The sequence below is a fragment of the Ochotona princeps genome, chromosome 7 (assembly GCF_030435755.1).
Source record: "Ochotona princeps isolate mOchPri1 chromosome 7, mOchPri1.hap1, whole genome shotgun sequence".
Classification (NCBI taxonomy): Eukaryota; Metazoa; Chordata; class Mammalia; order Lagomorpha; family Ochotonidae; genus Ochotona; species Ochotona princeps.
The window spans coordinates 30743372-30771135 of record NC_080838.1 but is presented as its reverse complement, the minus strand read 5'-3'; the positions used below and the strand labels follow the sequence as shown (position 1 = coordinate 30771135).

Below are 27764 nucleotides of genomic sequence, written 5' to 3'. Positions count from 1 at the left end.
TAAATTTTAAAAAATTTTAATTTTAAATTTAGTCTTCATAACAGATTGTATATTCATCATATGCCCAAATTTCAAACATTGATTCTATCAAACTTTCTTTACCAAATAAATTTGAATACATGGATTTGTTCGAAAAGCATTTATATCTGGTTGTCTCCATTTAAAATATCATATGTAATGTAATATGAAACAGCAGTTAACATTTGTTTTTAGATATGGCTTTATTTTTTTCTTGTTATTGCAAAAGTAACTTAGCTCCAGCCCTTTTCTAAAGAGCATTGACCGTAATTAAATGATTATACCTTGTTTTTCTAAGAAATCAAAGAAGCTCATTAAAAAAAAACTTTACTCTTTTGACTTGTATGTTAATATTATTTTTGAGGTTATTATTCATTTCTCTGACTCAAATCACCACCTGTGTGGTATGGTATTCTATTTCAAGCTGTAATTCTAGTAACAAAGCCAGTTGCATAACTCATATGCTGTTGTGGTGACTTTCCATTTGACTTTGAAATTTTATGAAACATGTTTGCATTACGACCAGCAGAGAGGTGAAAGTGAGGCTAGTTCTTTATTTTCTTTAAAGATTTGTTTCTCTGTTTGAAAGGTGAAATAGAGAGACCTTTCATGTCTGGATTCATTCTAGAATGGCTGCAGCGGCTGTGACTGAGACTGGCTGAATCCAAGAATTTGGAACTCCTCTGAGTCTCACATGTGGATAGCTGGAGGCCAGGCCTGGGGATAATCCTGTCCTGCTCTCCCAGGTCCATTGTTGGTTAGCAGGGTGCTGGACTGGAAGGAGAGCAACCCAGTTTGGAACAGGCACTTAGATAGGATGCCAACATTGTAGGCAGCAGCTAAACTTGATGAGCCACAACACTGTTCCAGAAGGTGATAATTTTTAGTGAACCAGTTTTTCAGTATATATTGACATTTCGTTTGTTAGGTACTTAAGACAGAAGAATGCAAATAGAAGTTTGTTTTTAGCATTTCCATCAAATTAGGAGCCAATGATCAGAAGCTAAGTCGGCCTTCAAATCCCTGGAGTTCTGTGATTTTAAAAAAAAATCCAGCTGTAGTTTCATCATTTTTTTCTGTTTGTTTCTCTGTAGACTAATTTCAGTTTAATGCATATTACTTTCTTCAACATTGAAGCTATCCATGTATTTCCTAGTTTCTCTAAAGTTTGGATTTTAAGGTGGAGTGTAAAACCAGATAGCAGTTGGCACATTAAGCACAGTGGACAGGAGAGTTGCTGTTGCGAATGATGTGGTAGTTATGAAAGGCCTGTGAAACACTTCTGTTTTTAATATTTTTAAGTTATCTTCCAAACAAGATGTTCGTGGAACAAAAACTGAGCACCCTACTATAGGAACGACTAATCAAGGACAAGCACAGACAAATCTTACCCTTAAGCAAGATAATGTGACAATTAAAGGTCTTCAAGCTAATGTTAGCATCCCAAAGGTAAGCATTCAATGATTAAAGTATTTTCATGAAAGAGGAGAACATTCTTTGGTTTTTGAATCTGTGTGTTTACCAAAATGAATGCTGGTGGAATTGTGTGCAACTATAAAAAATATTTCATTCTTTTGATGATCTATTATAGCTTTACCATGATGCAATGATTAATTAAAATCTTGGTTAATAAATAATAAAACATTCCATATTCACCCAGTAAATAAATCAGTTATGCTTGTGTTGAGAGTCTATGTTTGTAAGTCTTATCTTTACTCAGATATGTTGATATGCCATTTTTAATGGAAGTTTCTCTCATTTTTTGCATATTTTAGTGGTCAGTTTTTACTTTTTAGTCCTGAAATTTGTGACATTCTGTCTGTTAGGTAAACTTATGCTTGCTACAAGCCTCAGTGGAAGAATCTCCAACTGCAGCTCCTATTAGAAGTGTGACTCATGTTTCTCTAGTGGCATTGTGTTTTGACAGAATTGCCACACAAGTTCGTATGAACAGGTAAGAAAGAATTACTTTGAGTCATGCTTATCTTACCTTAGTATTAAAGTAGACCTTGATAATATTTTTCATATAGTTCTGATCATTGTAATGTTAAAATTGTTTTTGAAACATTAAATCTTACTCTGGATTCATAAATTTTTTTATAAAAGCCTGTATTTTTATTCATAATATTTTCTTTTAGTAAATGTTGAAGAATTGGTGATTGGTTGAATTAGAGTAATATGGTAGATTTTTAAAAAGTAAACCATCTAGTTAACTTTTTACTGAACTGTATTATTAAAAAGCTATTTCTCTTCATATAGAGGTGTGGTTGAAGAGACTTCAAACAGTGCAGAACCTGGGAGAACATCACATTTTGATAAGTATGTTCATGCCACCAAGATGCAGCCTCAGTCATCTGGGTCCCTCAGGTCAAATGCTGGAGCAGAAAAAGGCAAAGAAATGGCTGCCAAGTTAAACATTCATCGAGTTCACGGGCAACTCAGGGGTCTTGATACAACAGGTGAGATTCTACAACAAATTAGAGTTTTCCTGGCATACATCAATGTAAGGATTTTGCTGGAGGACAGGTTTTCCTTTGTATCTTGTGTAATCTGCGTGTTCTGTAAGAAAGAGATATTTCTACATAGATTACACACACAAGGTATTTAGTTTTTACTCACTGTCTGTTCAAAGTGTCAAGTAGACTTGGTTGGTATGAAAGATAGCTCTTTGACCCTCAGTTAGAAAGTGCTTGTATCTCAGGTGTTTTCTTCGTGCCTTTTGCATGAACCTTTGTTTTTTTTTTTTTAATTCTTAATCATTTTGTTTATAAAACTTTGTTAAAAAATGGTAACTTACAACACTGATAAATTCAGATATCCTCATTGTGAGCTGTAGACATCCTGTAAACGTCCTGGTGGCAAAACAGAAAAAAGGAGAGGGGCTGGTGTTGTGGTGTATTAGGTTAAGCTGGTGTTACAACACTGACATCCCGTGTGAAAACACTAGCTTAAGTCCTGGTTTTAATCCAGCTTCCTGTTAATGTATGTGGGAAACCACCAGAGGGTGGTTCAAGTAATTGGGACCCTGCCAACAACATGGGAGACCTGGAAGAAGTTCTAGGCTCCTGGCTTCAGCTCAGCCCAGACCTGGTTGTTGTGGCCGTTTGGGGAGTGAACTAGTGAATGGAAAGATCTGTCACCCTCTTTTTCCCCATACTACTTTCTCCTTGCCCATCAGTCTGCAAATAAATAAAGTCAGAGGGTAGATTTATGTATCATTTCAATATTTCAGACATTTTATATATTTTTATTGTTCATGATACAGTTCTTTAATCTGAGAAGTTTGCCCTTCCATCCTTCTCTTCCCGTTTTCCGTACAGTTTTCCCCTACATTATAACAATAGTATAGTTCTTCGGCAACAGTCGCAAGGGTATCATTCTGCTATTTAAGTGTATGATGACATGTAGGTATAAACAATGGTAGAAAATCCGGTGTTTTGTTGTGGAAGTCCCATCTTTTATTCAACAAAAGAGATACATATTGTGATATATTGTAACCCAATTTATAGCATATTGTTATTCAGAATCATAAATTATTTCATATTACCAGAAAATGAATCCTGAGAAATTATGTAAAGAATATTAGTGCGTTAAAATAGCTTTGTGAGACAGATGAATAAACCTGAATAAACAAATGAATTTTTAAAATTTGCTCATTAGGCTCATATTTTGTAGCTTCTGCAAGATGGATGATGCTTGTGTACTTTATGGGTTTGTGTTAAGTGCTGTAACTTTCTCAATATTTATGTCACCCTCTTTTTTTCTGAGACCAAAATATTTGACCTAAAGATTTCAGAATTACCTGATATAAAATACAATGGCTTAAGTAAAAAGCCAAAAAAACAGAAGCCTTTTTCTTATAGTTTGCATTAGTTGCCAGTTTGCACTTGGGTACTCTCACAGTTCATACACTGTATTTTAGGTAATTTTGGAAGGTATATCATCCAGGTAAAGTTTTATGAAAGAGGAAAAACTCTAAGTGAAATTTCAAGTGGATATTTGCATAAAAATTTAGAATAAATGTAAATGATCAAATGTGTACATTAGACATTTGTACTCTTAAGGCATGTGTAAAGTTAAGACATGTGTTATGCATGGAGAGGGATGGAGGTAGTCCCATGTATGATATTGGAGACTTGATTTGTAGTCATTTTTACGGCTTTGATCTGTGTGAATATAGTACCTTCTCAAGACATTTAAATGAAAATCAAATAAAATCTTTAGCTCATACTCTGAAATCAGAAGAGCTCACAAGATTAAAGACAAATATAAAAGAAGTTAAAGAGTAGAAAAATACGGGAAAAAGTGGTGAACATTTGCTCTCTGAAAAAGGCTTTCAGATCGTAAATACAAAGAAAGTTATTTTCCTATGATAGAATATTTTATCTAGATTGCAATGAAAGTGTTATGTTTGAGGAAATTTTAATGACCTGAGGAAATTACTACACTTGGAAGATGAGAAACAAAGCTAGGTTTTCAAATGATTTCTAAAGGCCTGGAACTTACTTCAGATATACACAAGTTATATCTATGCAGTTTAAAAATATTCTTTGGAGCTGATGTTGTGGCTCAGTAGTCTGATCCTCCCCCTGCAGGTGCTGGCATCACTTACAGATACCATTTTGTGTGCTGGCTGATCCTCTTCCAATCCAGCTGCCTGCATATGGCCTGGGAAAGCAACAGAGGATGACCCATGGTATTTGGGCGCCTAAACCCACATGGAGATCGAAGAGAATTTCCTGTTTCCAGGCTTTGGACTGGACCAGCTCAGCTGCTCTTTGGGGAGTGAACCAGGAGATGAGAGATCTTTCTCTCTGTCTCTCCTTTTCTCTGTAAATCTCCCTTCCAAATAAAAATAAATCTTAAGAAAATGTTAACGGCCTGGCGCCGTGGCCTAGCAGCTAAAGTCCTCCCCTTGAGCATGCCGGGATCCCATATGGGTGCCAGTTCTAATCCTGGCAGCTCCACTTCCCATTCAGCTCCCTGCTTGTGACCTGGGAAAGCAGTCAAGGATGATGCAAAACCTTGGGACCCTGCACCCACTTTGGAGACCTGGAGGAGGTTCCTGGCTTTGGATCGGCGCAGCACCATCTATTGCGGTCACTTGGGGAGTGAATCATTGGACAGAAGATCTTCTCTGTCTCTCCTCCTCTCTGTCTATCTGCCTTTATATAAAAAAAAATAATAAAATAAAATGTTACTCTGTTTGCATATCTGTATTTGTTGGCCATAATCAGAGCAAGAGAGAATGAGGGGGAAAAAGGAAGGTGAAATAAAGACTTCTGGTTATGTATATTACTTATATTGCAACTAAGAGCAGTTGAGTTATAGCACTATTTGTGATAAATTAGCTTCTAGGAAAAACTGTTTTTCCTATAAAGTAGTTTTTCCTATAAATGGGTAATTAAGATAATTGTTTTGTAAAACAAAAGGTATTTAAAATTGTTTTAATATGAAGGTGAATTATTTAAAATGGGCATCGACATTTTACATTTTAAAGGTTTTTTTTTTTTTTTTAAGCAGAGTTACAGAGAGGGAGAGGGATAAGAGGAAAAGAAGGGCAGTAAGACAGGAGGAATGGAGAGAAAGAGAAATCTTCCAGCTTCTGGTCAGCACCCCAAATGGCTGCAGTGGTCAGGGCTGGCTAGCTGAAGCTGGGGGCTGGGAGTTCCTCCAGGTCCCTGTGGGTGCTGGGGCTCAAGCGCTTGAGACATCTGCTGTTGCTTTCCCAGGTCTAGCAGAGAGCTGGATTAAAAGTGGATCTGTGCCCAGGTGGTGTGCTGCGGTCATTGGGGTTAGCTTTGCCTGCTGTATCACAATGCCACAACATTTTAGAATATTTTAACCTTTCTGAAATTCATTCAGTCTACCTTTGAGCAGTTAAGTTTCTAATTATGGAATCTTACCCATCTTGGCTAGTATTACTCTAAATTTGGTTCATTTGTTTATTTTACTTTCTCATCTTTTAAGAAAACAGAATAATAAGATGTCAGACAGCCGCTGTGCTGAATGTTTAATTTTTAAAATGTAAGCGTTTTTCTTTCCAAATGATCATGTGACTTTTTTCTGATAATAGACATTGGAACCTGTGCCATCACTGCCATTCCTTTTGAGAAGTCCAAGGTGCTGTTTACTCTTGAGGAACTGGATGAGTTTACTTTTGTGGATGAAACAGACCAGCAAGCTGTTCCAGATGTAACTCGAATAGGTCCTAGCCAAGAAAAATGGGGTTGGATTATGTTTGAATGTGGACTTGAAAATTTGACCATAAAAGGTGAACATTTTGTTGTTGAATTTTGCTTATGGGGAAAATTGAAAAATTGTGTTTTAGTAACCTAAGTTATAATGTAGAAAATGTGCCAGCTGGTGTTGTATCCCAGGAACTGGGCGTTCCACTGTGATTGCTTCAGTGAAGCGTTTTCTCCATTTTGTGATTCAGAACTATGTAGAGAATCCAGCTGTGCTATACTTCAGTGCCTGATATAGTAAAAGTTCCCAAATAAAATGTAAAAGCAAGCATAAAATTTACTTCTGTTGAAATTGTATCTCTGATTAGTAGTGCTTTGCTATTTAATGGGATATTAATGTTGTAAATCTTTTATTCAATGAAAAATACAAACTTGTAAATTTATTAAACATTGTTGGAATAATTTTTATGAAAAGGTTGAGTTGTATATAAGACTTTTAGATTTAGTCATATACAGTAACTTCAGTAGTAACAGTAATTGCATATGCCTACATTTATTCACCTGGTGATTCTGTTATCTATTTCATAAATAAATGTAGATTTGATGAGAAAAAAATTAGTCTCTGAAATTTTCTGTGCTATCATAGAGTACAGTATTGAGACACTTATCCCTTTTTTAATGAATACATTCTTTTGTTTTTACAGGAGGAAGACAGTCTGGTGCTGTGTTATATAATAGTTTTGCAGTTATGGGTAAAGCTAGTGCCACAGAGAAGGGTGGAGTGCTGACATCTAATAATTCTTCTGATTCTCCAACTGGCAGTGGTTATAATACTGATGTCTCTGATGATAATCTTCCTTGTGATCGGACAAGTCCTTCTTCAGACATCAATGGAAATTCTGTTTCAGATGAACAAGTTGGTGAATTTCTAATAATACTCAAATTTTTGAAAAATGACACAGACTACTATAGTCTCAATTTAGAATTGCATTTTATTTTTATTATTTTTAAAAAATCTCTTTGGGAAGAGAGAATGAAAAATATCATCCATCTGCTCCTTCACTCCGTACATGGCTGCAAGAGCTAGCACTTAGCCAGGCCATAGCCAGGAGCTTTGTCCCGATCCATCGTATGATTGTCAAGGACTGCCTGACATGGTGTGCCTTCCACTGCCTTTCCCAAGGCATTAACAGGAAGCTGGACTGGAAGTGAAGCAGCTGGGAAATGAACAGGTCCTATCTGGGATGCTGGTGTTACACACTACTAAATACATATATCATATATATATAGTATTGACTTAGTATGATATCTTGCTCATATAATTAATATCTATTTACTGAATTAATGAATTATTGGATTTAAGGGAAACAGACTATGTATATGGAATACATTTAGAAAATTAGTTATTAGTTTTTATTGGTAATACTTCATGTAAATTCTAAGTATTTTTGTTAGTTTCTGCGTATCTCAGTTATTCTGAATATATTCAACTCACTAATTTTTTGTTGCTAGAGAGTTTCATGGCGACATGTATAGTAACAAAAACCATGAAATTAGAGATACAGGAAAGTTGTGTTACTAACTGTTGACCTTAGGCATCTGTCTCCTAAATTTCTTCACCTGTGATATACATATAATAGTGGTATTGGCTTGATAGACCTATGAAGATTGAGGAGATGATACATATGAAGGACCTAACTCAGGACCTTGCACATAATGAAAATATTATAAATGTTGGTCTTATATATACTTACATATTTATACTTCTGATCGTTTTATCCTTATGTATGTATGTTTCTGATACTTTTAAAAAGTTATATCAGTGAAAGAGGAAGTTTTAAAATCTCCAAGAAAACTCTACTTTTTAAATTAAGAAACATGACATGTATAACCAATATTCACAGATATACTCGCTCTGAACCCCATATTCCTGGGGATTTTTTTCTAAGCATTCATTTTTATTTATTGGATAGTTTAAGCAATTAAGTACTGTGGTAGTTTTGTTTTTGTTTGTTATGCTTTTGTGAAGTCTGTAAAGGTATTATAGGGGATGGATTAGCAGTTTTTGGAAACTAAAAATATAGTAGCTTTTCATGGGATGAAAGAGCTAAGGAAAACCTAGGTGTATTTTCTTTCATCTACTAAAATGTCAGATACTGCAGCAACTTCCTGGGCCTCTCCCAATTCTACTCTTCTTGCTGAACAGTTTTTGAAGTAAGACTTTTTTGGGGTGTATTTCCTCATGAAAGTGGTTTTTTTCTTCTTAAATGTAGGCATTCTCCCCTGATCCTTTTCTTAGCTCTTATTGCTGTTTTGTCCACCTCTGTTTCATATTTCATAATTTATGATTAAATTATAGAAGAGTATGAGTATGTACGAATATATAGAAGACTATGATGTAGTTTACAAGGCTTTTGGCTAGAATGACTGAGCAGCATTTGGCTAGGGCTGCTGATTCCCTCTTCTGTTCCTACCGCTATTTTTGTGCTGTGTCACAAGGTGATGGAGAAGTAGAAAATGAAATGGCCACAGATGAGGGGCTAAGCATATGAAGTGGCCTTGCCTTATAACAACCCGCTCCTAGAGAACTAATACAGTCTTGCAAAAACTACATTCATTTCTTTTTGTTTTGTCAAAATTTGTGTTTACTTGTTTTTGTTTTTTTTTTTAACTCTTTTTTTTTTTATTGTTAATTATTTTGCATTATGTGACAGTTTCATAGGCTCTGGGAATCCCCCCCTCCCTCCCCCTCCCCTCCCCCCGGTGGATTCCTCCACCTTGATGCAGTATTACAGTTCAAATTCAATCAAGATTCTTTCCTTGCAAACATATACCAAGCATAGAGTCCAGCTACTTATTGTCCAGATTGATTGAACAGTTTCTTGGGGAGACCTTTTCTGGTCTGAAGTTTGAGCTGGCAGAATATCATCACAGTCAATTAAGAGTCCCAATATAACATCAACAGCAATTTGCAACATTATGGAATTGACATGGTTTTGAGTAACCAGTGTATTAAAAAGAAAAAAAAAAAAGCAAAACAAGTCCTAGCCACAACCTATGATTAGCTCATTGACATTTCAATTTTAGTTCATATACAGGACTGGCTGCTCTATACCTTAAAATGGCCATAAGGCACCATTCAGCTGTTTCGTGTCCATTTCATCTTAGTATTTAGCCAGTTGTTGTGTTGAAGTAAAATTTTGCTGATCTTGGCAGATTTTAGGATAATCCAGACTGGCTTGTAACTCTAACAAGATATATGTCAACATTTTAGGTGCAGAACATTTTTTTTTTGGGGGGGGTGTGCAGGAAAATCCTCAACACCATGGTGAGGAGTAACTAATCTTTGTGACCCACCCAGCGAGGCATGAGCCAATCCACGCCAGCTCTTTACTGTCAGATTTCAAGTTCTACTTTCTGTTGTTTATTTATTTTAGGTGTTTACTTGTTTAAAAGGCAGGGAGACAGAGACACGACCTCTCCCTCCCTCACAAAAACAAAAGAAATAACAAAATCCTATCCATTGATTCATTTCCCAGTTGCCTGCAACAAATTATGCTGTGGCAGGCAAAAACCATGAGCCAGGAATCTGATACAGAGCTTCTCTGTGAGAGACAGGAACCTAACAGTTGGAGCCACCGCCTACAGCTGCGATCAGAAGTAGAGCTGAGAGTTTAACCTCAGCGTTGGGTGCAGGCATCCCCAAGTGGTGTCTTACCTGCCATTCCAGTTGTACACTGCCATATTCATTTGTTCTAAGGGTCATGCTGTCACGACCTAATCTGCTTCTGCCAGATTCACTCAATGACTGTATTTGGTAGTTGAAGTAGTCTATTAAAATGGAATGGGGGATCCCAGTGCGGTGGTCTATGGGCTACAGCTTGTGTCCCAGCAGCTCACTTTCCATCCAGCTCCCTGCTTGTGGCCTGGGAAAGCAGTTGATGACGGCCCAAAGCCTTGGTATCCTGCACCCACTTGGGAGACCTGGAAGAAGTTCCTGGCTCCTGGCTTTGGATCGGTGCAACTCCAGCCATTGTGGTCACTTGGGGAGTGAAATCATCAGACGGAAGATCTTCCTTTCTGTCTCTCCTGCTCTGTTGTATATCTGACTTTCCAATAAAAATAAATAAATCTTTAAAAAAAAAAGGGACAGGGAAGTGATGATTTAGCCTAGAGGTTAAGACCCGAGTGTGATTTCTGGCTCCTGATTCTAGACCCTTGAATGAAATGATGGTGACCAAGTAATTGGGTTCCTAGTGGTTGGGTGACCTCTAAGATTTTGCGAACACAGTTTCTAGCTGTTACGAGCGTTGGGGAGTGAACCAACAGATGAAAAAAAAATGGAAATCAGATTATAGTAGAAAGCAGAGCTCTTAATTCTGCTACTCATTCTTCAACTTTATAATTAAAGGAGCTGTGAAATGTTACAGAATCTCTTCTTCACTTTTCTTCTGGGAAAGGTACCACTCAGCTTCATGAAACAATTGTGATTGAGTGAAGAGATCTATCAAAGCCCATTAATTCTAAAATTTCTGATAGATGGTTTATGGTGCATCTTTTTAAAGTTTTTTTGAAAGGTGAATTTATAGAAAGGAGGGACAGAGATCTTTCACCTTCTAATTCACTCTCCAAATGGTCACAACAGCAACAGCTAGGCTGATACAAAGTTAGGAGGCTCCTCCAGGTCTTTCACATGGGTGTAGGGTGCCAACGACCCAGGCCGTCTTTCATTGCCCTCCCAGTCCACAAACAGGAAGCTGGATTGAAAGTGCAGCAGCTGGGACACAAACTAGCACCCATAAGGGATGCTGAAACTTCAGAAAGACCATTAGCATGTGAATCACAGTGCCAGCTGAGGTGGCTTTTTAAAAATCTATTCTCTGGCACATCAATGACCTCTAGATATGTCTCATTATTAGGAATTGCCTGGTGTATATAAAGGTGTTATTTATAAAACTTGATTTGATAGAAAGATTTGTGCTTGAAACATTAGTGAATATCTGTGTTGGTAATTTTAAAGAACTATCCATTAATAAGTTTTTGTCATTCTGTTTTATGTAGGATGAAGGAGTTGAATCTGATGACTTGAAAAAAGATCTACCTCTTATGCCTCCCCCTCCAGATTCATGTAGCATGAAGTTAACCATTAAAGAAATTTGGTTTAGTTTTGCAGCTCCCACTAATGTTAGATCTCCTACACATTCCTTTTCTAGGTAAGAAATTTTATAGTGTTTTTACTTGTGTATTGTGCATTTAAGATAGTATGCATTTTTGGTTCATCTGTTTGGGGAATATTTTTCTGATACACTTAATATTAGATTTGGAACTTTTTCCATACTTCCTTCTTTGTGCTTACCAGATTTATTTTTTCTATTGCTTTAGTTTTGTCTTTATCATGTTACTCCTACCTTAGACTTTTTTTTTCTTTTCACCTCTGACAACCTTTTTTTTTTGGCATTTTTGCTCTATTTTCCTTTCCTTGTTATAATTTACTAATTTACTAATGGTCAAAAGGTAGAGATTGTATTTTTACTTGAAAGAAATTGTCAGTGAATAAAGTAAAAATGAGAAATTGGTAATTCTGACACTTGTTTTTGCGATTTTTAACTTTAAAAGGCAACTGAATCTTTTGAGCACTGCAACTCCAGCTGTTGGGGCATGGCTTGTTCCAATTGATCAACTCAAATCATCCTTAAACAAATTAGAAACTGAGGGAACCTTGAGAATTTGTGCTGTTATGGGATGCATAATGACTGAAGCATTAGAGGTATGTCTTCAAAAATGTACGGTATTATAAATCTAATGTTAAAATGACCCCTTGTTAATCGGCTTTACAAAATATTTGACCTGCGAGTTCTTAATTGCTAGATATCTTTCGTTTGTACGATGTTTTATACCTGTCCTTTTAGTCTGTGTTCTTGCTTGATTTCAGAATAAAAGTGTGCATTTTCCCCTAAGAAGTAAGTACAACAGACTTACAAAAGTCGCCCGCTTTCTCCAAGAAAATCCTTCATGTTTACTGTGTAATATACTTCACCACTACTTACACCAAGCAAATTACTCTATCATTGATGATGCCACAATGGTGAGTAAGTGAAGCTATATGTTACACTTAAAGAAAGCCCTCTTGTATTGAGAGACTAATGACCTACGGGGGTTTGAAATGCACTTGGGAGTCCGAAGACAAAACTTGGTTACAAATTTATTAGTCAGGAGGGTACTTAGTGCTTTGAGAGTTACCAGCAGAAAGGTGGAAATAAAAACTGTAGACCTAAATGAGATTAGATTTCAGGGATGAAATGTCTAGTGAGAAAGGTCAGTGATGAAATCCTGAAGAATGTACAAATTAAATAGGAAAATTAAATAGACATATATAGAGCGTTAAGAAGGAAAAGTTAGGTAGGAGAACTAGGGAGAGTTATGTCTTAGAAAATAAAGGTATGAGAAGTTTCAAACAAGGAAGTAATCACAAGTGTCAAATTTTATGTGATGATTTATGAAATAGGGATTAATTTATGATTGAGGCCACAATATATGATTGTACAAAATAAATACAGTTTGTTTCTGGATCTGGAAAAAGAGATAAAGTATAATGATGCTAGTTCTAGAGCTTTGAGGATCTTGCTTCTCTAAGTTCTGGTTAATATGCAAAAATATTTAGTAAAATTAGAAAAAGTTGTTTCAGTATTATCACTTGCCTGTCAGACCATTAGCCACGCAGGTCAACAATCTTTATAAAATGGTAGATTTGAGAAAATGCTTAATCTGAATCTGATGTAGTGGTTTCTACTTCTTCCCTGGGAGTTCAAGATTAGATGGGTGACTGTGCACTTTCTCATGTAACAACAAGAAGAGAGCTTAGGACAGGAGGTATGGCAGGCATTTCCCAGGGACTGGTGCTCTGCTGACATGCTTTACATCTCAGATGAGGAAGCACAGACGTCCCTCCTTATGAGTCTGGGGATACAAGGGCAGGCTGTTGGAGCTGGTGCCCCTCTGAAAGTAAATGCATTTAATCATATCTCTCTAAGCAAATTACTTAGATCTCCTAGTGTGCAAAGTGGGAGGAAGAAAGAGGATAAAGAATTAGTCTCTAAGACTTAAAGTCTAAGACTTTAAGAGTAAAATAATAAAAAAATTCTTGTAGTCATTGCCATGTAGTGTCAGATATAACATGTAAATATTGAAGGTGATGTGTTTGATTTTTTTTTTTAAGATTTATTTATTTTTATTATTGGAAAGCCGGATATACAGAGAGGAGGAGAGACAGAGAGGAAGATCTTCCATCTGATGATTCACTCCCCAAGTGAGCCGCAACGGCCGATGCTGTGCCGATCCGAAGCTGGGAACCTGGAACCTCTTCCGGGTCTCCCACGCGGGTGCAGGGTCCCAATGCATTGGGCCATCCTCAACTGCCTTCCCAGGCCACAATCAGGGAGCTGGATGGGAAGTGGAGCTGCCAGGATTAGAACCGGCGTCCATATGGGATCCCGGGGCGTTCAAGGCGAGGACTTTAGCCGCTAGGCCACGCCGCCGGGCCCCATGTTTGATTTTTAAGGCAGCTACTAATCAGTTAAATAGCCAGCATTTAACTTAGATATCTAATTTTGTTAATTATTAAAGTGGTGGTGGTTACCTAATATTTGAAGGAAATATTTTTTCCTCATTATTCAGTCATCATTCCACTACCTCAAATACATTTTAATTGTTTACATGAGCAAAATAATAAACCGATTAGGTGCTTGTTAACAAGAACCCCAATTTTTGTATTATTTTATGACAGAAAGTTGATATGATATTAAGAGATGGAGTTCAGAGATTACCTTAAAATTCTGATGTTTAGAGTAAATTTGGATAAATTAACGTGTACGTTTTAGTTTTTTCAGATCTAAATAGAGATTGTAAGATTTAAATGAACAAGCATAGCATATGCAAAAGATTCAATAGTAGCTATTATTATTACTCTAGGCTGCTTGTAACCATATCATTGTTTTTACAGAGTGATGGGCTTCCAGCTTTGGTAACGTTAAAGAAAGGTTTAGTTGCATTGGCAAGGCAGTGGATGAAATTTATTGTGGTGACACCAGCTTTTAAAGGAGTTAGCTTACATCGACCAGCTCAGCCCCTGAAGCCTCCAATAGCTATTGACCATGAGCATGAAGATGGACTTGGGCTGGACAATGGGGGTGGTCTTCAAAGTGATACCAGTGCTGATGGAGCAGAATTTGAATTTGATGCAGGTAATTTTACAAACCTCTGTGGAGTGTGTTTTCTTACTCTACAGAGTTCTGATAGCTTATTTTTTTAGTACAGTTAATCTTTGCTGGGAAAGTTACTCTGGCCTGACAGTTTTTCCTCTTTAAAATGTGGAATATGTCACTCCATTCTCTTGCCTTTAGAGTTTCCTCTGAGAGGTCAACTGTGCCTCTGGTTGGGGTTCTTCTGTATGTTAACTGATTTTTCTCATGTGCATGTTTAAGGATCTTTTCCTTGTATTCAACCAAAGAGAACTTGATTATCATATGTCATAGCAAAGATTGCTTTTAGTCAACCGTGTTGGGAGTTCTGTGCCTCTCCTGTATGATGTATCAATTATTTTTTGGAAAATTTCAACTGAATATAAAAATTGAAAGAATAGTGTGATGAAGTTCCTTTATTTATTTTTATATGGAATGCAGAGTTAGAGATTAGAGCCAGATATTCCATCCACTGGTTCGCTCCCTTGGTGATAGTGGTCAGAGCTGAGCCGGTCCAGCACCAGGAGCCAAGAGCTTTTTCGGGGTCTGCCACAAGAGTGCAGGGACCCAAGAACTTGAGCCATTTTGTGCTGCTTTCTCAGGCCATAAGCAGAAGCTGGATTGAAGTGGAGCAGCTGCAACTCCAACCAGGTGCCCACATGGGACTCTGGCTGTTAGCTTACTTTTTAGGGCATTGCACCTGTGAAGTTACTTTTTATTTGTATGCAGATGCTTATAATAAAAATCTTTGAACATTACATACTTTCTTAAGCTTAGCTGAATTGGTTTTGGGTTGCTGTATCATTTCCTTGGCACATGTGAAAGATTGAATACAAGCTGTTGTTGTGACTGAGTTGGAGGATTGAGGTTGTGGAGTATAAAAGGAAAGAGTAAATATTATAGCAAATCTCATACCTAATTTATCAAGGAATCTGAATTTAATATAGTTAAGTGACATTGAAGCCTGGGGTTGATATTTTAAGATAATGCATGATAATCTATCGCTCACACATTCTTTTGAACTTTTTCAGCCACGGTTAGTGAACACACAATGCTACTAGAAGGAACAGCTAACCGGCCCCCACCTGGTAGCTCTGGACCTGTAACTGGAGCTGAGATAATGAGAAAACTTTCTAAAACTCATACTCATAGTGACTCTGCATTAAAAATAAAGGTATCTATTGCTATTTTTGGTTAGAGTTACTTAAACAGAAACTGTATAAAATTTCCTCAAATTTAAATATTACATTTCCTAAATAGTCAAAAAACATTTTTATGCTGAAGTCGTTTTCAATAGTTTTTATTGGACACATTTGTTTAAAAATGTACCTCATCAGTTAATAGTAAATGAAAACTAACTACCAAGCTGTAGTCTATTCTTTATATTATAATATTGATTTAATAAAGCTTAATAATGGAAAATGTAGCATATCTTATAATCTTCAATTTTAATGAAAAAGTTTTTAAGGAATGTATTGACAATATATGGTTTGCACTAGACTTCAAGATAAATTATTGAATTGAAAAAAAAATGAGTAAGCATCCCTATCATTGCTCAAATGACAAAGGCTGAGTTTTGGCCAGGCCAAAGCCAGGAGTTAGGAACTTAACACAGGTTTCCAACAACAGTGGCAGGAAATGAATTACTTGAACATCACCTCTGCCATCCCCACCTCCCCCGGTGATCTGCATCAGCAGGAAGCTGGAGCCAAAGCCAGGTGTCCAACCTAGGCCCTGTGGCAATGAGGCATGGGTGCCTAACCAGTGTCTGAACTTCTGGGACAAACACCTGACCTCGCTTTTGACTTTTCTGTCATTTTAATTAACTTGTTTCATTTTAGGAAATGTAATGATTGTTTGGTAAGAGACAGATGATACTGTAATTTGATTTCCACCTTAGAAACTAGATTGTTTTGGAAGTGAATGCTGTCCTTGCCACTTAGTTGTTATGTGACTAAAATTTTTCCTCACCTGTAAGATGGAAATTAGAAAAGTAACCTTCTTTAGAAAATTGTTGTGAGGAATAACTGAGTTACTATATGAAAAATGTTTAGGACAGAGTATCTTACAATAAAATACATGTTTTTGTGGATTGTATTTCTAAACTTTGCTAGTTTTCTTTTCAGAGCATTTAAAGCAACAGGTAATGATTTGACTGTGATAGAAAGTTCCAGTGAAAGTTGCTGAAGCTAGACAACTTACTTTCTCTAGTTTCTAACAAGAATGAGACTTGACTTTGGATGATATCAGTCATACTATGAGTTGTTTTCAATGCATTTATTTTTTAAAGAATGTTGAGGGAATGTTTTATGTAAGAGATTGTATCTGGTTGTCTGTTGACTAGTTCAGTACACAAATGGTGATGCAAAGAATTTTTCAGACTACATCTTTTTTTCCTTTAGCTGCTTATATTTCTTTAGCACTCCTACATATGCTCTATCCATACGCTTCTGAAATTCTGGTTCTCTATTTCTTGCTCTTGAATAAACTCTATTTCTTGCTCTTCTCTATTTGCCATAATCTTTTCTGTAAGCTGCTGTTTTGTGATCTGTATCTCTTGTCAGAAAATTCTTCAGATTTAGATGGAAATTAATGATTGGTGGTTAAAATGAGTGAGTGTTCTTTGTAATTTAAAGTTGTAAAGCATTTTTAATCCTCAAGGTTTATAATAATCGTATAAAGTATTTTTAATCCTCAAGATTTATAATAATCTTAGTATACAGGATCAGTTTTGATATTAATTTTCAGAATCACTAGCTGTTTCAACAATAGTCGTAATTGTAGCTTTTCACAGTCATTCTTATATACGTAAACATGAATCATGTGTTGTTCCTTTAATAGGGCATTCATCCATATCATTCTTTGAGCTATACCAGTGGAGACACTGCCACGGATTCTCCTGTGCACATGGGACGTGCTGGGATGGCAGTCAAGGAGAGTCCCAGGAAGGAGAGCCTGCTTAGCTACCTGACCGGAAGCTTCCCAAGCTTGCACAACCTGCTGGAAGGGACTCCTCAGAGAAGTACTGCAGCTGTGAAAAGCAGCTCCTTAACGAGAACAGGTGCGTCCTCCAGCTTTGGCAACTATGGGTTTGCTTTTATGCGAAAATTCAGAAGATACAATTTGAGTTTCAAATGTGTACTTTGGTTACGTAACTAATCTTTCACACTACACCTTACACGTTTGGGAAAATATTTTAGGCACCAGTTGTAACTTTTCGCCTCTTCTTGTGTTTATTTTACACTTTTAATTTGCATCACTAGTATCCACCTAGGCGTTAGGAGTGGAGTGCTTTCTATACCAGCCAACATAGAATGTCCTCCTGGTACAGAAAGACTAAGGTACTTAGAAATGCCTTAATATGCAAATAACAGCATCATGGAGGGAGGATATTAACCCTTCTACAAAGAAATTCATTTTATCTACTTCTCAAAAATAATTATATATTAATCACATTTTGAGCTCCTTAGTTTATATGTAGTATATATTCAGTAACACTTTATTTTCAGGAAACACAGTGGCCACTGATATGCTATCTGAACACCCGTTACTATCTGAACCATCGTCTGTGAGTTTCTATAATTGGATGTCAAATGCTGTGGGTAACCGTGGAAGTGTGGTGCAAGAATCTCCTGTTACAAAATCAGGACACAATAGCCTTCCAACAGGTATCAAGTTATACATTCTTGGTTACTACCTAAGATGAACACTTAGGTATAGCAAACTTTGATTTTCTATTGTGTTAACTACTATTGCATTGAAATTGGCCCATTTATAAAAGTCCTTAGTAATGGTGCAATTGAGAGTAGTAAGCACTCAGGATTCCTCTAAAAATATGTCAAATATGAGATTGTCTATTTGCTGTAAAGAGATTAAAGGTTCAGTTTAATGTGACTAGTGTATGTTTTAAAACATCAAAGGGAGTAAATGAAAAAAATGTTAAGTGTAAAATGTAATTGTGATACCATGTCCCATGTCCCTGTGGTGCTGAAAATGTTTTTTTTTTTTAGTTCATCCAGATTCTTCTGAGACATAATATCTATCTTCTTACATCTTTATAATGGTCATAACAAATATGTAACCAAATCTCAGAGACTACTATAAGAAATAAAGTAAAATTTGTTCTTTAAGAAGGAAAACAAGTGAGAGCTATTTATTTTAAAAAGAGGCTACATAGGGCCTGGTGTGATAGCCTAGTGGCTAAAGTCCTTGCCTTGCATACACCAGGGTCCCTGATGGGTGCCGGTTCATGTGCCGACAGTCCCACTTCCCATCCAGCTCCCTACCTGTGGCCTGGGAGAGCAGTGGAGGATGGCCCAAAGCCTTGGGACAACTGCACCCATGTGGGAGTCCTGTAAGAAGCCCCTGGCTCTCTGACTTCAGATCAGCTCAGCTGCAGCCATTGTGGCTGCTTGGGGAGTGAACCAATGGATGGAAAATTTTTTTCGCTGTAAATCTGACTTTCCAATAAAAAAAAAATAAATCTTTGCCAAAAAACGTAGGAAGAGTGGCAGGAAATTAATTAAAGAGGGAATTGTGGCTTAACAACCTTTTCTATTTTTGTTGTTTTATATTTCTTTACATTTACTAACCGTAGCTTATAATATATATATTCTGTATATAATATATAATTCATATATAATAGATTTCTAAAGGATAAATGAGATTAGCCTTTTGTGTTGATTATTAAAGACAGCTAAAATTTGTGTGACAACTCTTCATACAAAAAAATGAAAGCATAAATATGACTGTTATGTAATTATGTAGATTTGTTTTGCTGACATGTGGATAGCTTTGAATCAAACTGCATAATTTTCATTGCATTTTGGGTCTTGCCATTGGCTTTTAGAAAGAAGGATAGTGCCTCTATTAGCTCTTAGCACCTTTTTGTATTTAGTTCAGCTACTACACAGAGTGCAGTTAGTTTAAAAATGAAGAGAATGAGAAAGGGACAATTCCTTGGGGGGAATTAAATGATGAAAGAAATAGAGAAGGAAAAAGTGCCATTTCATTTATATCTTAACAGGAAAGCTTATGATTCTGTGGCATCTGTAGCTTTTGCCCTGCTACTCTGCTTTTTACAGATCTTTTAGCCATCAAATCCTACATTTTATACTACTGGTTATAATATATGTATAAGGATAACTGGTATTATATCAGTGTGAAATTTAATCCATATTTCATTGATAGCGATGTATGTGAAGTAACGTAAAGTGCGTTTTTGTTTTTTGTTTTTTTTAATTTAAATGGTTTTGTGTGGAGGTTATAATACAGGCTTCAAAATATTAGCTTGCTGGGCCCTATATGTTTTTCTGTTTCCAGTAACTTGCATTTTCATTCTTGATAATTTACTCTTTTAGGTGTTGCACCCAATCTTCCAACAATACCCTCAGCCTCAGATTTCAACACTGCCCTGTCCAGTGATCAGAACACTTTGGATGGAACACATTCTCAGCATAGCACTAGCCAGGATGATGTGGCAGGTGTGGAAGAAGCCAACCAAGGCTTTCCTGCAGTTCAGCTTGCTGATGCACAGGTGAGCCAGCCTTTTTTTCCCCATTCAGAATAGTGCCTGATTGGCAGCTAGAACTGTCAAGCAGTAAAGCTCCTCAGAATTCTATAGAGAATATTTTTTGTGCCTATTTGTCTAAAACTTTCTTTTGAAACAGGAGGACCCTTTTAAAGGTACTTGTAAATTGTAAGTGCAAATCAGTCATTAATCAGTAGTGTCTTACAGTAATATACTTGTGAAAAAAATGGCTAAGTTAAATACCTGGAAAGTTTAATTTAAACATCTCTTCCCTAAGTGCTATGTTAAAACTTAGTAAACAGTAGGGAGGGATGGAGTATCTAAATAGAGTATCCAAAACTACACACACACACACACACACACACGTATGTAGACTGAAGCATAGGAACTGGACATCAAAGATGAGTTGTTGAAATAGTTCACATCAGTGGTAATGACACTCTAAGCTTAGATGGTTGTGGTTTTGAAAGGTAAAGCAGAAATATTGTGGGAGTTCTGTTTTAATTGGTTGAATTTGCAGACCGAAGAACAGAATTTTCTAAAACATACTTTGTAATTCGAGTGACCAGAAGAGAAATAGTTTAGAGGGACACTTGAGAAGTTATTTTTGTAGGAAATAGGAAGAGTCTCCAACATATTTATGAGGAAATAGGATGTCATGATGAAAAAAAGAAGGAAGGATTAGTGGATATAATACGATTTGTAAAGAAAAGAGGAGTATCAGAATTTAGAGCCTAATGTAGAGATCTTTTAGCTATAGAATACACTTGTTGCTGACAAGTTTTGGAACATCAGCAGGTACAATTAATAGCAGTAGAGGGGGTGTGCAGATTGCTTCAGTTTGTGTCTTACAAAAGCAGGTAATGTAACATTAAGAATTGTGTGGGCTGCCTTTTATGGTATAGCGGATAAAGCCACTGCATTTGATGCTGGCTTCCCATATGTGCCCTGGTTTGAATTGCAGCTGCTCCACTTCCCATTCAGCTCCCTGCTAATGATCTAGAAAAGGTGGTGGAAGATGCTCCATGGACTGCTGCCATCCACATGGGAGACCAGATGAAACTCTTAGTTCCTGGCTTTGGTTTGGCCCTTCCCTGGCTGTTGTGATGGGAGATCTCTCTCCCTTTGTGTCTCACCCTCCCTCTCTGTAGCTTTGTATTTTCTCTGTAACTCAAACAAGTAAATAAATGTTAAGAAAAAAAAAGTGTATCAGGCACTTTAAAGTTTCATGAGATTCTTTTTTTCCTCTAATAAGTTGAAGTAGTTTTAAAAGACTCCTACGTATTTTTAAAAAGTGAGAAAACAAGTTTTTACTCTTTGGCACGTTTAATAAATTAGTGGTTTCACTGGCATTCAATACATATTTTTAGTGATGGCTATGCCATGTTGCATATTAAGACTCAAGAATCTGCCAGAAATATGAATATTAAATTTTATAAGAATGTTTTGACCTGTATAAAAGTCAGAGTGAGTAGGAAAGTGAGGTCATGGCAGACCCCTAGCAGAATTACCAAATAGTGCTGAGTATTAGTATTGAAGTTATCAGTAAATAGGTTTATATACTTTTGTCCCATTGTCCTTAGCAGCTCAGCTGCTGAAGTACAGGAAGATTGATTTCAAGCACAGTTAGCAAGAAAAATGGGGTAAAGAAATGAGATAATGGGTATAGAGTCTAGAAAGTTGCTGAATGGAGTTTAAGCGAAGTAGTGGGGCACATAGAAGTCACATGTATTTGGAGCTAGAGTATTAGTTGTCATTTGCATGGCCAGAGATGTCATGCAGTATGATAAATTGAGATTAAAAAATAAAAACACAGTCAGTCAAAAAGCAAGAGGTGGATATGAAGAATTGACCATATATAGGTAGAAAAGATTGGGGAGAATGGACAATGATTTGAACTTTGAATAGTGATATTACATTGGGATGAAGTAACAAATCAGACTACAAGTAAACACAAGAAACAAGTAAGTAAGTGATAACAAATTTCTTGCTAAAGTTCTAGTCTGTAGTAAAATTTATCCCCAAGTCCTTCAGACCTTTGTAAGGTGGCCTGCCTTCACTAGCGCAACAAAACAAAGTGATCCAGAACAGTAGTGGACGTGGCATCATCAAATAATTGTCACTGTTCATTTCAATATGATTTTTTAAAAAACTTCAGAAAAGGATCATTAAAGTGAAAGAGTACCAGGAAATGCATGGATTCCATCTGTATTTGGAACGTGACAGGAGAAAAAGCAAGTACACAGTTGAGAACACATTAATTGGAGTGAGCACTTAGTTTGAATGAGTATAACGCTGTGGAATTGAACACATGTATCTGTGTAATTGACTAGATATTTAGCCAGTGTAAGATGTTTCAGTAAGCATGTATGATTATTAAAAGAACTTCTCTGTCAGAAAATAAATATTAAAAGACTCACAACTGAGTAATAATAATAAAATAGGGTAGATACTCTTAACATTTGAGATGTTTAAAAACATTTTAACACAAAAGGTTATCATAGACCACTTTGTGAAACTAATTTTATCTGTTCAGACGCAAATAGTAGAAATTCATGCCTCTTTAAAAAGCAATATTTAAAATAAACCATGATTATAGTTTTTGTACTTTCAGACATTTGGTTAGCGTCAAGTAATCTTTGTTTTAAGTAAAATTAGAGCCAGTTATACAAGGCATTTTATTGCTTCACTGTGTAGCAATATCATGCACTGGCCAGAATAAGAACAAACTAGTAAACAAGAAACTATAAATTGTGTTAATATGATTGATTTGTCTTTTAGGTTGTTTTCAAACCCCTTCTTAGTCACACAGGAATCCAGTCACAGGATACAGTGCCTCTCTGCTACAGAATGTATTTTGGAGAACACCTTTCATTTTCAGGAACTTTGGACTGTCTGAGAGCAGATATTGTGGATTCAGACACAGCCAAAGATAGAAAAGGCAAAAGAGCACGGAGGTATTTACATTTTTATATAAAATGTTACACGAGAATTTTAACATATGGTTGTTTTTTGGTTTTATTTTCTCTGAGAGCATAACTTTAGTATCTTAAGGACTTAAGGATAATTTCCAGTTAATAAAAATAGTTTTATTTCCTTTTTTCTTCCTTCTTCCTTTTGTGATTTAAGAACACATGCGTGTGCACTCACACACACACACACACACGCACACAGAAGTATGTACCTGGGTAGACCTTTAGCTCCTGTCCTCTGACTGATTTGCCAAATGCCCACAACAGCCAGAGAACAGGCTGAAGCTGGAAGCCAGAGCCTTCTTCCAGGTCTTCTAAATGGGCGACAGAGATGCAGCCGCTAGAACCATGACCTGCTGCCCCTCAGCAGGCACATTAGCAGGAAGCTGGAATGGTCAGTAGAGCCAGGACTTGGAGCCATTCTCATGTGGGATGAAAGTTATTACTCCCTTCCTTTCTAAGTTAATTTGAATAGATGATGTTTGTATCAGGAACAGAGAAGAAGCCAATTTTCTCAAATAATTAAATTTTCAAATTAGTTTTTAATAAAGAATATGTGATTTGTACAATTCAAAGAATATAGAGATATTCCCTCCCTCACTTCCACCCTCTTTTTTTTTTCTAGTTTTCAAGATAATTGTTTTGAATTTACGCTATATTAAGAAAGGGCTTATTACTCTACTGGATAAGGAATTTAGCAAGTGAAAGGCAAAAAGAGCCTAATTTAATTGGAGTGTAGACAATGGTTATAAACAATAAGTGAATGGAATAACAATAGCCATCAGAATCAAATACACAGGGAATTAAATGTAGCAAGATCAAATTGAAACCTTCTGTTACTGTAAGGTACTGTTGTGGATAGTTTTTCAGCTTCCTTGCTGCTTGCAAAGGTAATGATACTACTCCCCAACAGGATCTAACTAATCTTTAGGAAACCTGAAATTTTGTTTTGAACGGGACTTCTTTAAACAGACAGGGTATGCACATACCTGGCAACATTCTTAGTTTCATCCTATTAGTGCATTTTCAAGGTGACGTTAAGTGAAATGTACTTTTTTCCAATATATAGCTAGCTAAGGTATTTCTCATTTTAAACATTCTATGTAAAAGTTTAAGCAATTTAATAAAGTAATAGTTTTTATAAAATTCCATGAAATAATGTATAGACAACATAGCTTTTTAACATTTTATTTCATATTCAAATATCTGAACTTTTTTTTAGTGTCAGAGTAGCATAGGAAATTGCATTGTCTTTCCAGTATATACAGAGATATAAACTACATTGACTTTTTTTCTGCTAAATCCAGCGAATCCTTGGTTTTGTTGATAGTCATTACCATGATGAAGAATATTGAAGCTAAAACTGTGAATTAATTATCATAGTAGGAATAATTGCTTTTATGAACTTGAAAACATTTACCAAGTTGTTAAAAAAAACTTTCTTATCTATAATAAATATATAGGAAAAGAGAAGAAACAGTAAAACTAGTGTTTAGTACTAAAGGATAGTTTGATAAGTCTTTCCCTTTGTAGCATCTTTTCTGTGCTGAGGAAAGAAACAAATATGGAATAGTTTCCAGGTGGTATGCTCTGTCCTTTCAGTGCTCTGAAATAGCTCTGAGTTCCTTTTTTTTGTCACCATCACTTCATCTGGGGTATTTTCATCCTTTTGTGATAGCCACCTTTTTGTTTATATCAATAAATGTGTTTCCACTGAGTTTTGTTGGCTGCATATCTAGTCTCTTAGTGAGAATAACGTTTCCTTCATCAGCTGTTGCTGCTTTTTGATAATTTTAAATTTAGTTACTTGAGAGAGAGAAATAAAGAGAAAGTAAGTTAATCAGTAATAAGCATTCCTGTCCACTGGTTCGCCCCGCAGAGGTTTTCTCTGGCTAATGCTCAGCCAAACTGAAACCAGGAGCTAGGATCTCAGTCAGTTCATGGGTGACAAGAAGCCAATTACTTGGGCCTTCACTGAAGCCCTCCAGGGTCTGCCTGAGTGGGAAGCTGGAGTTAGGAGCTGATGTTGGGAACAAAACCCAGATATTCTAATCTAGAACACTAGCATTCAACGTTTGTCTTAGCACTAAGCTAACCACATGCCTCAGCCGTTTCTTCTATGGCTTGTTTTATAGTTCAATTGAATTTGATCTCCACCAAGCAAGAAATGATTTATGCATTTTTTTTATTTGTTGTCTAGTTTTTTTCTTTGTCAAACATTATGGGGCTGGTGTAGGCATTGCTGATATGTAATTATGATTTTTTAAGTTAAATTGAGACTATCAGAGTAGCTTTTGTTTTTTTATTTTAAACCAGAAAAAATTCCTATGTTTAACCTGACCTTTGTGACTGTGTACATTCATAATATATGTGGATGAAGAGGAGAAATTACTACTTTACAGTTTAAGTATTTGTGGTTGTTGGTACTGGTAGTTGATTTGGAGAAATTTGAGACAGTGACTTTTTTAAGATTAAAATTAATTGTAATATTCTTATATGAAATTCTTCAGAAAGGAATTTTTGCCAAAGTAATCTTTAAATAAGATTTTAAATTTTCTTTGCATTTTTATTTTGGTTTCAGTTGTTTTTCCTGTTTTCTAATCTGGCAGAGTATCCTGTAAGAATGTTCTTTCTAGTGACAAATAAAATCATAATGTGAAGACATCAAATACACGGTTTATATTGAGAGAGGATGGTTAAGAGAGATAGCCGAGTTGCTGTGTAATTGAGCCTGTATACCAGTCCTTTAGGGGAAAGTGTCTTAGAATGTGGGGGAAAATTGTTTCAATACCTCACTAAAATCATTTCATAAAATGTAAAAAGTAACATTCACTTGTTTTAGAGATCAGGAGGGAGGACATAAAAGATTCAACCCCCAACTTATAAGAATCTGGTCTAGAAGAAGTACCCATCTTCTGTAAAAATACTTAAGTGATTCTACCGTTGAGATTATTTTTTCTATAAGTTAATAAAGATGTGCAGTTCTAAAAACAAAATCTTACCTTCTCATTTATTCATTTTTTATTTATTGTTTATTCTAGGCAAGGCCATGTGAATCTTCCTCCACTGGAGTTCAAACCAGCATTAATGTTGGAAACCTTTAGCATCAGTGCTGTTGTAATGGAAAAATCAGTGTGCACACCACAAAACTCTACCAATGCCCTTTCTTTTCATGATCTCAACAAGCGTTATTACAATACCTTTCACTGCAATTTCACTATTTCCTGTCAGTCAATAAGCCAGCATGTCGATATGGCTTTGGTTCGTCTCATTCACCAATTCAGTACAATGATAGATGACATTAAAGCCACTCAGACTGACATTAAACTCAGCAGATACACAGCTGGCTCAGCGTCCCCAACGCCTACCTTCAAAACCAGAAAACATCGAGATTTTCGTTCCTCAGACTTCAGCCGCAGTTCTAGAGGAAGTCTAAATGGTGGCAATAGAGTAAACAATGCCAAGAACAAACGGGCCAACAATGAGAATAACAAAAAGGAGTCTCGAAACAAAAACTCATTAGGAAGATCTGAACGAAGAACTTCGAAAGTGTCCAGGAAAGGCTCAAAAGATGTAGTGGATCACATGACCATTCACATGGATGACTCTGATTCGATTACAGTATCCGAACAAAGTGAGCCTTCTGCCGAGTGCTGGCAGAACATGTATAAATTGCTCAACTTCTATTCACTTATCTCTGATCCAACAGGAATACTGGAAAAATCTTCAGAAACATTTGGACCAGCAGGTAACAGACATCTTTATGATTTAAAATTCTTATTTAGAATAGCAGTAATACTGAGAAAGTAGGGTGGCTCATCATATTTACTTAATTTGCAGTTGGGTAATTGGAATACAGAGAAACTGGTTATCATCAAGGAGAGAAAAAATGGTTATGCCATTTGGATATCCTGCCACCCTGTTGCTTACAATTTGTTCCAACTATTACTATGCTCTTCAGAGGGTTCTGACAGATTTGATATCAAACATCTGACTCCACTATTATTTTCAGTAGGAACTTGGGAAAATATTTAAGAATTTTAAAACAATTTTTGTGGGGAAGGGGAGAAATCTGGGCGTGTATAAGAAAAGGCAGAAGTTTGCAGTATCTTTCTGGTTTGCATTTGTCATATTTAAAGCTCTATTTTGTATTTACTTACATAGGAGTTCGGAGCCCTACTGAGCCAACATGTAAAGTTGTGTTTGAGAATGAACAAGACAACGTAAGTTTGACCAAGACACAGAGGAAGCGTAGCTTGGTAACTTCTGAACCTCAATACGTTACTCTGATAGTGTTTGGGATTGGCATGGTGAACCGCACACACCTAGAGGCAGATATCGGAGGGCTAACGATGGAATCAGAGCTGAAGAGGATCCATGGCAGTTTTACTCTTAAGGAAAAAATGAAAGGTATGGCCATTTTCTGATACTATAACCCACTTTTCTGAAGAGAATCCATGCTGTATCCCCAAAGTTTCCACTTACCAGTTTTTCTTCAGAAAATAAGACTTCCTGATTCTGGAGTAGAGTACCAAGAACTGTGCATGCACTGGAGGATGAATGGATTGAGGTAGTTTTGATGGATTGGGAATAAGGATATTAAGGTAATATACCTAATGCCTAGTGTCACTTGTTCTTTGTCTATCTAATGCTGACAGCTAAAAACATGCCTGAATGGTTGGAAATTTAACAAAACAATGAATTTTGTGAAATATTTGCTGCTGCTTTTTAAATAAAAGATTTATTTTTAAAATTTTTATTGGAAAGTCAGATCCACAAAGAGGAGAGACAGAGAGAGATCCTCTGTCTGCTGGCTCAC

The 27764-nt window shown here is 36.3% G+C and overlaps 1 protein-coding gene across 8 annotated transcripts in view; it reads left to right on the top strand.

The window, feature by feature from the left end:
- BLTP1 (bridge-like lipid transfer protein family member 1) overlaps positions 1–27764 on the top strand; it is a 189826-nt gene that overhangs the window by 80086 nt on the left and 81976 nt on the right. For all 8 annotated transcript variants that reach the window (XM_058666890.1, XM_058666891.1, XM_058666895.1 and 5 more), the window contains 16 exons: positions 1321–1467; positions 1845–1972; positions 2278–2477; positions 6095–6292; positions 6911–7122; positions 11268–11419; positions 11823–11973; positions 12139–12291; positions 14206–14446; positions 15475–15617; positions 17285–17504; positions 17953–18111; positions 19804–19979; positions 22755–22930; positions 25987–26693; positions 27110–27355. In XM_058666890.1, coding sequence (XP_058522873.1) covers positions 1321–1467; positions 1845–1972; positions 2278–2477; positions 6095–6292; positions 6911–7122; positions 11268–11419; positions 11823–11973; positions 12139–12291; positions 14206–14446; positions 15475–15617; positions 17285–17504; positions 17953–18111; positions 19804–19979; positions 22755–22930; positions 25987–26693; positions 27110–27355 — 3409 coding nt within the window. The remainder of the gene's footprint in view (positions 1–1320; positions 1468–1844; positions 1973–2277; positions 2478–6094; positions 6293–6910; positions 7123–11267; positions 11420–11822; positions 11974–12138; positions 12292–14205; positions 14447–15474; positions 15618–17284; positions 17505–17952; positions 18112–19803; positions 19980–22754; positions 22931–25986; positions 26694–27109; positions 27356–27764) is intronic.